Source organism: Lynx rufus, unplaced genomic scaffold (assembly GCF_022079265.1).
Source record: "Lynx rufus isolate CCGP_SWC_20201006 ecotype Redwood Valley unplaced genomic scaffold, mLynRuf1.p SCAF_3, whole genome shotgun sequence".
NCBI classification, from domain to species: Eukaryota; Metazoa; Chordata; class Mammalia; order Carnivora; family Felidae; genus Lynx; species Lynx rufus.
Window position 1 is genome coordinate 132,211,653 of NW_025814845.1, and position 14,039 is coordinate 132,225,691.

Genomic DNA, 14,039 nt, shown 5'->3' on the forward strand with positions numbered 1-14,039 from the left:
GTTGAATTTGACCTTATTGAAAGGGGTGAGATCACAAAGACATAGACTGTAAAGGACGAAGAAAAACAATTGGAGAATGTCTCTTCTGTGATGTGTTTTAGGAAGACTAAGATGACAAGAGTATGAACTGAAGGAGGGAGAGAGGAGGTGGGGACAGTTCAGCTTGGCAGAACCAGGAAGAAGGAAAACGAAGGTGAAGGTGTAAGAAACACATATGAAGTATACAATACAAGCTTCCTGTAAGTAGGGACCTGACCTGTCACACTTAATGTCATTTCCCCAATTCCTAGAACAGTGTATAGTCGGTTCTCAAAAATACATGGTGAATGTGGAATGGATGATGTAGAATAAAATGAGATGACTAGAAATGTCATGAACAGGACAAAGACAAATAATGAATTAATTATTCTGAAATATAGAACATCGATGATTACAAGACTTACGGTGCCATGAGCAGAAAGGAAAAAATCAACACAAACACATGATTTTTAGGATACAATTTTCGGGGTTTTTTCCTGCTTGTTTATATAGTTGAATGGTAGAGAATTAGACATTTTCCAGTGGGTGTTACTGGAGGGTGAGGGATGGGAGCTAAGCTATCAATTCCAACGAAGGTAGACTGTATCTATCTTGTGTGCTGTAGCATTTTCTAAACCCAACCCCATGCTCATCACATCAAATGTTTACAGTATGTATTTGTTCAGTAAATAAATAAAGGGAGACAGAAGACTTGCCAGTGAAGTTGTGGGAAGCATACATAACAGGTTGAATTTGACCTTGTTAAAAGGAGTGAGACCACTGAGAGATAAGATGTAAAAAGAGAAGGACAAACAATTGGAAGACAGGTCCTTGGAGAATGCCTTTTTAATTTGGGATGTGAAAAAAAATGATAAGACAGTGAAAGGTAATTAGAGGGAGAGGAAAAGTACCAAGATGGTATGATTTTACATTGGCAGCAACGTGGAGAAGAGATTGGAGGAGAACAAGCCTAATACCAAGAAAGCGAGAGAAAGAGAGAATTTCAAGATGCAAGGTTTTTATTAATAAATTTAGAGAAGCTAGGAAGGCTTGATCTGAGAAAAAGATGATTTGATTTGGTGACTAGGAGATCATTATCGACAAATGATAAGGAAATTTCAATAGTAAAGTCAGGGTCAAAGCTTGTAAGAGGTTAATGTCAGAAGTTCAGTGATGAAAGGAGAGATATTTTCAGTGACCTCCATGTTTTGAAGTCAGGATTGCTTGGTGACGTAGCTTTTACCAGACTTCGCACAGGTTGCAAAGGGGCTGTTACCATTACTGCTTATAAAGCAGCCTATGTCGTTTCATTGAAGCTAATGGCAATTTAGTATAAAAAATGTAAAACAAAAATAAAACATGCCTTGTTCTTTTTCTCCATTTCCACTAAATAACCATGCGAGTTTCTCCAGACGGTACCGAGTACGCTACATTAGCAGCACCAAGGAGCGGAATGACCCAAGAGGAAAAGAGGGGAGGTGGTTGCACCATCAGCATTGTTATTGGCTCATATCATCTGGGCTTGTAATAAAAAGTGGAATAATCAGCAAGTTACTTTTACCCAGGAGATGATCAGTTCTGCTGTTTGACCTAAAGTGTCTTTTAAAAGGACTTCCCTTTGCTGAGTTTCTCAAAGTTCATATTAAATATTTCACTCAAGCAGAGCTCAGTACGGGCATCTTTACCCACTACTCTGCAATCAGTTTTGAGTCTTAAGACGTGGATGCAATTCTAATGTTAATCAGCATAATCATGCAGACATTTTTAACAGTGTCTCAGAAGGCAGTGGTATGGTCCATGGAGCTAGAGGTGAAACTGAGCTTTTCTGTTCCTTCCTCTGCCTCCAGAGATGACATAGGGAAAGAAGGAATATATGTAGTGTGCTGTTATTGTCTAACTAATTTTAGAAAGCTATCTTTGGAATTATTTCTATTGCTTGTGACATATTATTTGGATATTCTCAGCAATAGTAAATCCTCTGTCTTTGAAAATGGATATAAGTTGGGGAGATAGCTTTAAAGTTTGGACCGATTGCTGGGAAATAAAGTTGAGATCATAATGAATAATTTTATTCTGATCAAGTGAGGAGTAATTTTGAGGCCGTGCACGTAATGTTTTTGTGTATCGTGTTGGTAGGGTCATGTATTATCTATCTGTGTTATATTGGGAAAAGCATCAGTAGAATGCAAAAGTACTCTTGAGTACTTTGGGCTTGGGATGTTAGAAGCGGGACACTAAGGGTTTTTTTTTGTTGTTGCTTTGTTTGTTTGTTTGTTTGTTTTAATCTGGAGATGATACACAAAATACCTCAGCTCAAGTCAGCATTCTGATTGATTCCTGTTGTAAATCTCAGTGATATCCTTATCATGCTTGGGAACGGGGGCAGTGACTGAGAGGGAAATGAGCAATGTTGACCAAATGACTCTTGTATGTGTAGCAAAGGGACATTAAAAGAAATATTTAGAAAAACAAGAAGATATCTACAAATAAGACAATTGAATATGTAGCACGAAAAGTAAAGGACAAAGGAGGAGGGTTTGGAAGGACCAAGGATAGTCAAGAAAGAAAGGCCAATGTTACAAAATTATGCTCATTGGAGAATTAGCTGATTTGCCTGAAAAAAAGTGCCTTTTGAATCAGGTGAATTGTAATTTCTTGAGAAGTGTTGTACAGCTTGTGCCTGTTGTTGGGCCGAAGCCAAGTGTTTCCAGATGGCCACTATAACCAGGAGGCCCCTTGACAACTCACTTCAGAGTCTAAAACAAATGGAAAATGAAAGGTATGGCTCCTTATTAAGATTGTCTATTCATTCAAACGGGGGCATCCTTTATCAGGCATTCTGCTGATGCTGTGGCTGCTATTCCCATCACAGAAGCTATTTCACTTAAGATGAGAAGAAGAAGTCTCATTAATAAATCATATCGCCTGATGTTCCTATAGTATTTAGATGACATGCCAACACTTCACAGGAAATGAAATAAAATGGATCCAGAGAGAATTTTATAGCAGTTTCCCCTCTTTATATGTCATATGGAATCATCAACTTCTGAACAAACTTAAGATTTAAGATGTACATGTCAGTACACATATATCTATGTATAAAATAAGAAATCACCACAGGATTTGCCTAGAAGGTCTTAACAATGAAAGGGTTTTTTCACGTATGTGAAGAATGAGCCTAGTCAAACACATTAAAGGTTGTTTTCAACTTCTGTACTCAGATGAGGACAAATTATGAACATAAATAAAGGGCAGAAGTTTCGTCTCTATTTTATGTTAAAGTGTGAAATGTAAAGAAATATATTCAGTTGTTTTCTGAGATATATTAAACCATTCTCCAGAAGATTGGTAATAAAGAAGGAGATGTTGATTGATATATAATACAGATATAACCTAGAAATCCAAGAAACTTTATGCCAGAAAGACAGGAGTGGGTTGAAAATTAGTAAATATGTAAAGGAAAATGGGTATATTTGATAAATAGAAGTCACTCAAAGAAATAGCCTGTCTTGCTTTCCTTTCCTTTCATATCATATATAGTTGCTAAAAATTATTGCCTATAATGTACTGATTGTCTGGAATTGGTTATTAAAATCTGTATGTATTTTAGCAATGCTGTTATTCATGAAACACATCTATTTTTTCTACAGATATTTTATTTCTGAAAGGGAATAAAATTAAATACGATTGTATTGGTCTTATCCCTTAAATGGGATTAATTAATTTGAGAAGATGGTTGGTATTATGCTCTGGGTTGTTAGATTATGTTACTGGATAGTTTATTTCCATTCCTTGGATTGAACTGATCCTTGAGATTAAAACAGTATCAGCTATGCAATCATTTAAAGCCATGTGGTTGACCTGAATTGGTGGCTTTAAACATTGTGGCATGGGTGGTTTCTATAGGGAATTTCAGAGGAATCAGTCTTGGACAAAGTAACCCTTACTTCTCTTAGAGATAGTTTCAAATTTGTGTTTCAAAAAATCATTCTGGCCATATTGTGGAGAATTGAATGGAAAGGAAATATTGGAGGAAGGAAGAAAGATGGGGAGGTTTTCCAGTAATCCAAGTGAGAAAAGCAGTATTACCCATTACTTAAAAGCATGGACTTCGGCTCCAGACTGCCTACATTTTAATACAGCATCTTCCACTTACTAGCTGTGTGACTTTGGGAAAATAATATAATCTTCCTGTGTTTCAACTTTTCAATCAAAATTCTTATTTGGGAATAATAATAGCTCCTGCCTCAAGAGTTCTAATGAGAAATAAATGAGTTAAAGTACCGTAGATCATGCCAGGCACAAGGCAAGTACAGTGTAAGTAGGGGCCATTAGTGAACTAGGATGATTGGAATGGAGAGACAAATAAGTGGTCCACATCTGAGTATATATAGGTATTAGGATAAACGATAATTAGTGATAGTCCAACTGTGGGGGAGGGGGTAGGAGAAGGCATTGTCATATGTCATTTACCAAAATGAAAATATCCATTAGAAGGTAAAGGACTGTGGAACAATGGGGACTTTCAATTAAAATATCATTATTTTTTTTTTTTAAGAATCATGGTCCTAAGTCAAAATATTTTGGTGATATTGTTTGTTTTGTATGGAGTAGAACATACAGGTAAGTTAAGTCCCTGAGAAAGATTAAAATTAGGAGTTCAGAACTCCACTTAACTGCTACTTGACTTGAGAGAGCCTAAGTGAGAGGTCTCTTTTTGGTGAGACCTGTCTCTTTGTGTATGATGTGAGTCTTGCATCTGTTTTCTCCTAAAGAACTTCCATTCAGCCTTAGAACTCTTCATGTGCACTCTGACCTTCTAGTATGAAGGCGTCATTAACACAATAAATCCTTTTAAACAATCAGATATTAGAGGCAATGAGATGTTATGAATGTGTATACATGTCAGGTAATTGCACTTTGTTCTTTTTATACATAATGATTGTTGCTTATACTTTTTTTCAGTAGGGCTGTCCTAAAATAGTTGCCACTTACAAGATTTGTTCAAGAATAATGTATATATTTTCTTGCAGCAAAAATTACTTTTTAATGCTATATAATTCTTTGAATTCCTCAGAGAGAGTGCTAAGTAAATGAGTGTTCATACATTGGTTGGATCATTGATATACACTCTATATTTTTTTAGTTTGATTATTTTGTATTTCGTATAAAGGGCATTATGTTTTTTAATGTTTATTTTGGAGAGAATGAGAGAAGAGAGAGAGAGAGTGAGAGTGAGCAGGAGGGGAGGGGCAGAGAGAGAGTGACACAGAATCCAAAGCAGGCTCCAGGCTCCGGTCAGCAACAGAGCCCAACTCGAGGCTCAGACTCACCGACCGGGAGATCATGACCTGAGCTCAAGTCAGACGCTTAACCGACTGAGCCACCCAGGCGCCCCGAGAGGGCATTTAAGTGTTAAGCAAATCTGTGTGATTGTATGCCAATTTCAATGATATATCTTTTCTCTTTTTCCTATTCAGTCTGCTCCCAGTTTTCAAGAGGAGTCTATGCTATTTTCGGATTTTATGATAAGAAGTCTGTAAATACCATCACATCATTTTGTGGAACGCTCCATGTCTCCTTCATCACTCCCAGCTTCCCAACAGATGGTACACATCCATTTGTCATCCAGATGAGACCTGACCTCAAAGGAGCGCTTCTTAGCTTGATTGAATACTATCAGTGGGACAAGTTTGCATATCTCTATGACAGTGACAGAGGTGAGTGACAATATCCCCATGTCTTTGCAGTGGGTCAAATTCAATGCCTACACTTGGCATTTACGCGTGATGTTATGGAGCTACACAAATGTATTAAAGTCCAAAGGTCACTTGATTTAATTTTGCTGTGTAAATGAATAATGCAATTTGAAACTCGGGAAACATAGTTAACAGAATTTAAAAAAAAAAGTTGTGAACGTACAATTTAAAGATATAGACTCTGTCGACCCAATGTGCAGATGTTCAGTTGTCATTTAATAGCACTTTCTGTCATCAGCAGCCGAGACCCTATGGTGACTACAATCACCAGTCAGTGAATTGTCTGCCTTGAAAATGGGTGTAAGTGACATGTGAATAAATATGTAAATAAGAACTTCTAAGGAAATTAATAGCGATTAAATGTTTTCACATGCAAAAGTTTTATCAGGCGGGTGTGATTGTTGTTAACGGCGCTTTCTTTTTTTTTTTTTTTTTATATGAAGTTTATTGACAAATTGGTTTCCATACAACACCCAGTGCTCATCCCAAAAGGTGCCCTCCTCAATACCCATCACCCACCCGCCCCTCCCTCCCACCCCCCATCAACCTTAACGGAGCTTTCAAATGATACCCCAGAATCTCTGCGAAGTTGAAGGACTGCTCAGGATCCACTTGAACAACTGGTGTGCAGTTTGACATAAGTCTTCCGACACCAGACCCACGCTTTTCCATAATTCTAGGTTTACGATGAGATATTATTTATTAGCACACCAGCCGGATAGACTCTTAGCTCATCATACTGAAGTTGTATTTTCAAGGGGGAGTTATTTCCTTTGTGTTTCCCAAATCTCTTGTTGCAAAGCTTGGTATTAAGAGACCTGCTTGACTTGTATGTCATAGAATCCCAGATGTTCTTTATCAAAAGTTTATTTATTTATTTGAGTGTAGCTGGCGCACAATGTTACATAAGTTTCAAGTGTACAACAGGGATTCACCATCTCTGTACGTTAGGCTACGGTCACCACAAGCATAGCTACCACCCATCACCACACAACACTATTACAATACCACTGAACACGTTCTTTATGCTGTGCCTTTTATCCCCATGACTCATTCATCCCACAACTGGAAGCCTCTGTCTCTCACTCCCCTTCGCCATTTTGCCCAGCTGCCTACCCCCTCTCCTCTGACAGCTATCCTTTTCTTTTCTGTATTCTCTGTTCTCTGTATTTGATAGTTTGTCCTCTGTATTTGTAGGTCTGGTTCTCCTTTTTGAGGGATCCTGATCCTGTTTGTTTATTCATTTGTTTTGTTTTTTCGATTCCACATCCGAGTGGGATCATGTGGTATTTGTCTTTCTCTTTCTGACTATCTCACTTAGCATACTACCCTCTAGATCCATCCATGTTGTAAGAGATGGCAAGATCTCATCCTTTTCTTTTTTATGACTGAGTGATATTCCATTGTATACATAGCACATCTTATTTATCCGGTCATCTATTAGTAAAGACTTGGACTGCTTCTATATCGTGGCTATGGTAAATAATGCTGCGGTAAACACAGGGGTGCATATATCTTTTCAAATTAGTGTTTTCATTTTCTTTGGAATCTCAGATGTTAACTATTCCTGGGTCCATGATTTGGCTTCAGTGGGTCTGTGTACTTACTAAAGCTGTATGAACATTTTGTGCACATGTTTGCATATGCATTTTTCTAAAGGCAGTATCCATAACCAAACCCCAAAGGTTAAGAACCACTATTTTAAGAGCACCTAAGTACCAAACTGTGCTTCCTTTGGCAGCTTGCTTCCTGGGATATTGAAAGGTTCAAATGAAAACCAGAAGCCTGTTTCGACCAAGATAGGGCACCTTGTTAACCCACAAGGGCAGACAAGAAGAGAGCCAGCCGTCAGTCAATTCTCCATTGATCAGTTTGTAGTCATTTGGGGCAGCAGTCCCATCTGGAGTGCTCAAGCTAGGTGTCTGATTCTCTGCCCCTCCTCCAGGTCCAGGGAATGAGAACGCTCAGTGGAAAAGCCTGTCAGCACTCTACAAGCTGAAAAGAGTTGCTATGTCAACTACTTTTCCCCCCTGCTTTGAGAAGGGAGAGCTTTGCTATTCCTCTGAGGAATGAAAAACTAAAACAACCATTTAGAGAAAATATGGATTGCAATGTGCTGGATGTATTGGAAGCATACTTCTTATTAACGTGATAAAAGGTCTTACAAACCTGACCTTATTCATAGTCTTCCCTCTTGCTCTCTGCCAACTCCTTGAGCACTCTGTTATGTTAATAAAACTAGCCTGCCATCCGGGAGTATTCTGAATACCTCTTTCACCCTTGCATCCTGTTGCTGTAATTTCTGCCACCCAAATATATTCTCTCTCTGGACACTCTTTTTCATTGTCTTCACTCCAGGCCAGGCCACCAGCATGGGTTCATTTTCTCATCCTCCCCATTTCCACACCTGTTTCTCTTTAATCCATTTCCCACAAAGTAGCTGGAACACGTAAATGCTTTCCAATGCTTTTCTGACCTCATCGCTCCTTGGCTTAAAATGCTTCTCATCAAAATGAAGACACAGTTGAAAATTCTTAACATGGCTTTAATTAAGGTCTGATTCCTGGCAATTTATCCTGCTCACTCACCGAGTTAAATCTGTCTAACTAACCTTCTTTCACTGTCTCCACATGCACCAAACCACACTCTCTCGCCTCAAATCTCTGCACACAGCTCTAGTTCTTTCTCCTCCTTGGTGTCTTAGTCTATAGAGGTAGCATTTCTGTAGCGCGATCTCCTAGTTATTCTCTCTCAAAGAAGTCTCTTCTTTTCCTACATAATACATGTCACAATTTATAATTAATAGTGGTATTCATTCTTTCACTCAAAAACTGCTACTGAGCCCCTACTATGTTCCAGGGACTGTTTTAGTCACACAGGCCAAGCATTGTCATTTATTTGGCTCTGGGTGTAAACCCCAGGAAGGCAATGTCCAGGAAGTAACCATTCCACTGGGTGTATAGTTTGTAATTGTACACACGGGGCTTGAGATAATACTGGAACAGAGCTGACAGTCAATAAATAGAATGAATAAGTGAATGAGTCAAGCATCTGTGTATTTTTTTAATTAATTAATTAATTAATTAATTATTTACTTACTTGCTTACTTACTTACTTTAGAGAGAGAGAGTGCCAGTAGGGAATGGGCAGAGAGAGAGAAGGACAGAGGATCTGAAGCGGGCTCTGTGCTCACAGCAGAGAGCCCAATGTGGGGCTCAAGCTCACACAGTGTGAGATCATGACCTGAGCTGAAGTTGGATGCTGAACCAACTGAGGCACCCAGGCGCCCCAAGCATCTGTGTATTGTAAGTTTGAGATGATATTAGAAACTGATTCTCATCTGCTAAATTGAAGGATCAGAAGACGAATTCTCTTCACTGTTTGACAAGGTTGAAGGTGGCATTTTTACCTCAGGGCCATACTTCACCCTCACTGTGACTCCCTCTAGGTGAAACCGAACTTTTGAGAAAACTCATGTTAGACAACGGCTGCCACGGATAGAAAAAGGGAAACTCTAGTATTTGAAGAGAGATACTGAGGCTTTGGGAAATGATCAGGTGAAGATGGCTGAGTTTATATACTTGTGAAAGGAACCCAAGACATTTTGAGTGACTTTATTAGTACTTACTTTGGAAATACTCAATGAAAATGAAGTGATGAGGTAATATCAAGTTATGAAATTCATAATATCAAGTTATGAAAATGAAGTGATGAGGTAATACCATTTACATATTCCTATACATAACTTGATAGGAGTTTAAGTTCATCCATGGAGAAAAGAATATTGGTTACAATATCACTGTCCTTAATACAATATTAAGGACAGAATGGCTGTATGGACACATGTTTGAGGTGTTATCAAATAGCTGCTCCCATTTTAATAGAAGAGTATTACACTGGATCTGAAACTATTTTCAGAGATTAATGTGTAAGACTCAAAATACTGGCAAAAACTCGACCTTTACAGTGTTTTACTTGGATCAATGAAATGGGATTTTGCTGATTTTTTTTCTTAGACTGTCTTAATTTTCATAGCTTTGCCATCATATTACATCTTAAAAAAGTTCATTCATGCAGTCATCGTGCGACTGGGTTTCTTTCCTTCGATCCTTAACCCATTTCTCATATATTCAAGGAAATGCGTTCTTCTTTAGTGTTATGTGATATGAGAATGCATCTTTGTTCCCTTTATCCATACTATGCATGCTTTAAAAATAGATTCCATGGTTTCATCTCTCAATATAGCTCTACATGCTCCAATTTCAGATAATTTGGTCTGTCCTTGATGTGGCAGTCTCTCTACTTCCTGGATTATAAAGGGTTTTTTTCTCTTAAGTTTTTAAGGTCTAATTTGAATTCCAGGTAGTTAGCATACAGTGTTATATTAGTTTCAGGTGTACGGTGTAGCGAATCAATACTTCCATACAACACCTGGTGCTCCTCATAGCAAGTACCCTCCTTAATCCCCATCCTCTAACCCATCTCCCCACTCACCTCCCCTCTGCTAACCATCAGTTTGTTCTCTGTAGTTAGGAATGTGTTTCTTTCTCACGCGCTTGCTATCTCTCTCTCTCTCACACACATTTTTCCCTCAAGCTTGTTTGTGTTGTTTTCCACATGTGAGTGAAATCATATGGTATTTTTCTTTCTCTGACTTGTTTTGCTTAGCATTATAATCTCCAGATCCATCCACGTTGCTGCAAATGGCAATATTTCATTCTTTGTGTATACATACCACACCTTCTTTACTCATTCATCAATCAACGGACATTCAGGCTGCTTCCATATCTTGGCTATTATAAACGATGCGGCTATATATGTAGGGGTGCATGTATCCCTTTGAATTAGTGTTTTTGTATCATTCGGGTAAATACCCAGTATGGCCATTGCTGGATCATAAGGTAGTTCTATTTTTTTATTATTATTATTTTTTTTTATTTTTGAGGAAACTCCATTCTGTTTTCCACTGTGGCTACACCAGTTTATATTCCCATCAACAGTGCAGGAGGGTTCCTTTTTCTCCACATCCTTGCCAATGTACGTTGTTTCTTGTGTTGTTGATTTTAGCCATTCTGACAGGTGTGAGGTAATATCTTATTGTAGTTTTGATTTGCATTTCCCTGGTAATGAGTGATGGTGAGAATCTTTTCATGTATTTGTTGGCCATCTGTATGTGTTCTTTGGAGAACTGTCTGTTCAAGCTACAAATAATTGGATTTTTTGTATTTTAGGTGTTCGTGTTACAAATAATTGGATTATTTGTGTTTTGAGTGTTGAGTTTCATAAGTTATTTATATATTTTGGGTACTAACCTTTTATCAGATATGTCATCTGCAGATACCTTCTATTCTGTAGGTTGTCTTTTAGTTTTGTTAATTATCTCCTTTGCAGAAATAATTAACCTATGCAAAAGCAGAAGCTTTTGATGTAGTGCCAATAGTTTATTTTTGCTTTTGTTTCCCTTGCCTCAGGAGACATATCTAGAAATAAGTTGCTACAGCCAATGTCAAAGAAGTTGCTGCCTGTGTTCTCTTCTAGGATTTTCATGGTTTCAGGTCTCAAATTTCGGTCTTTAATTGATTTTGAATTTATTTTTGTGTGTGGTGTAAGAAAGCCATCCGTTTTCATTTTTTGCATAGTGCCGTCCAGTCTTCCCAACACCATTGTTGAAGAGACTGTCGTTTACCCATTGGATATTCTTTCCTGCTCTGTGAAAGATTAATTGACCACATAAGTGTGGGTCCTTTCTGGATGTTCTATTCTGTTCTATTGATCTATGTGTCTGTTTTTGTGACACTGTCATACTCTTTTGATTATTACAGCTTTGTAATATAATTTGAATACTACAGCTTTGTAATATAATTTGAAGTCCGGAATTGTGATGCCTCCAACTTTGCATTTCTTTTTCAAGATTGTTTTGGAAATTTGGGGTCTTTTGTGGTTCCTTACAGATTTTATGATTATTTGTTGTAGTTCTGTGAAAAATGCTGTCGGCATTTTGATAAGGATTGAATTAAATGTGTAGATTGCTTTGGGTAGTATAGACATTTTAACAATATTTGCTTTTCTAATCCATAAGCATAGGATGCCTTTCCATTTCTTTCTATCATCTTCAGTTTCTTTCATCAGCGTTTTAGAGTTATCAGAGAATAGGTTTGTCACCTCTTTGGTTGGTTTATTCCTGCATATCTTATTATTTTGGGTACAATTGTAAATGGCATTGTTTTTTAAATGTCTCTTTCTGCTGCTTCATTATTGATGTATAGAAATGAAAGAGATTTCCATACATTGATTTTGTATCCTGCAACTTACTAAATCCGTTTATCAATTCTAGCAGTCTTTTGGTGGAATCTTTTATGTTTTCTATGTTAGTATTGTGTTAGTATTGTGTTAGTATCGTGTTAGTATCGTGTTAGTATCTATGTTAGTATAGTTAATATAGTGAACATTTTAATTCTTCCTTACCAATTTGGATGCATTTTATTTCTTTTTGTTGTTTGATTGTTGTGGCTGGGACTCCAGTACTCTGTTGAATAAAAGTGGTGAGTGGATAGCCTTGTCTTGTTCATGACCTAGGGGAAAGGCTCTCAGTTTCTCCCCCTTAAGGATGATGCTGGCTGTGAGTTTTTCATAGATGGCCTTTATTATGTTGAGGTATGTTCCCTCTAAACCTATTTTGGTCAGAGTTTTTAATCATGAATGGATGTTATACTTTGTCAAGCGTGTTTTCCTCATCTATTGAAATGATCATATGGTTCTTAACCCTTTCTCTTATTTATGTGATGTATTATATTGACTGATTTGTGAATATTGAGCCACTCCTGCAATTCAGGAATAAATCCCACTTAGTTGTGGTGAATGTTTTTTTTTAATGCATTGTTGAATTCAGTTTGCTAATATTTTATTGAGAATTTTAGTTTGTATGTTCAGCAGGAATATTGGCCTGTAGTTCTCTTTTTAGTGGTGTCATTATCTGGTTTTGGTATCAGGGTATTTCTGGCCCCATAGAATGAATTTGGAAGTTTTTCTTCCCTTTCTATTTTTCAAATAGTTTGAGAAGATTAGGTATTAACTCTTCTTTAAATGTTTGGTAGAATTCACCTGTGAGGCCATCTTCTCCTGGGCTTTTGTTGTTTGGGAATTTTTTGATTACTGACTCAATTTCTTTGCTGGTTATCAATCTGTTCAAATTTTCTATTTCTTCCTGTTTTAGTTTTGGTAGTTTATATGTTTCTAGGAATTTATCCATTTCTTTTAGGTTGTCCAATTTGTTGGCATTCAGGTTTTTTCCAATTAAAAAAAATTTTAATGTTTACTTATTTGTGAGAGAGAGACAGAGTGTGAGTGGGGGAGGAGCAGAGAGAGAGGGGGACACAGTATCCGAAGCAGGCCCCAGGCTCTGAGTTGTCAGCACAGAGCCTGACGCAGGGCTGAAACTCACGAACCGCGAGATCATGACCTGAGCTGAAGTCAGATGCTTACTGACTGAGCCACCCAGGTGCCCCTGGTTTTTTTTTCCAATTTTTAATAATTACTTTTCTAAGAGTCTAGAATTAAGTAAACATACTGGTAAATTTTAATTTCTAAATATATTAATTGATGTTCTTTTAAGCAGCATAGGGCCCAAGCATGATAATAGCTGTCGAACATTCTGCCCCAAATATGAACTGGATAAAAAAAAAAAAAATTAAAATGCTCTGTGCTTTGTTTATTGCACTGCTGTTAACTAAGACGGCCACTTACACCCTTCCTGCGTCCAACCTTCCATCAAAATACTGAGCAACATGTCCAAGAGTCCACATCCCAATTATTAATGAGGAAGAACATAGACTCATCCTAGCCTTCGTAGAGGTCATCTCTGACTATTTCAAGTTTGCCCACGAGAAGAGTGCTGAAATGTTCATTTGGCACTTGTGATGTTTTAGGACTGCTGGTGTCTTCTATTTATCCAGGCAGCAGCCTGCCACTCCTTGATGACCCAGTGCCCTTCCTAAAAGTTGCATATTATTACTTCATAGACAGTCAGTAGATGGATCTTCAATGCAGTTTGAACTATACAGTAATGGGCTTACCTGTGGTAATACATTAAATATAGTTTCATCTTTGGATATATTTGTATTAAATTTGAACCAAGACTTTAATCGAAATGTGTTTTTTTTTTTTAATTTATTAGTTCAGTGTCAATAAGGTAAGAAGTTAACACATTCCTATTCACAGTAAGTAAAACCAGAACTAATGCTTTATATCTTTAGGTCTTGATTT

The 14,039-nt window shown here is 37.5% G+C and overlaps 1 protein-coding gene across 3 annotated transcripts in view; it reads left to right on the forward strand.

Annotated features, from left to right (window-relative positions):
- The window catches only part of GRIA2 (glutamate ionotropic receptor AMPA type subunit 2), a 157,275-nt gene that overhangs the window by 76,244 nt on the left and 66,992 nt on the right, over positions 1–14,039 (forward strand). For all 3 annotated transcript variants that reach the window (XM_047091454.1, XM_047091451.1, XM_047091452.1), the window contains exon 3: positions 5,499–5,738. In XM_047091454.1, coding sequence (XP_046947410.1) covers positions 5,499–5,738 — 240 coding nt within the window. The remainder of the gene's footprint in view (positions 1–5,498; positions 5,739–14,039) is intronic.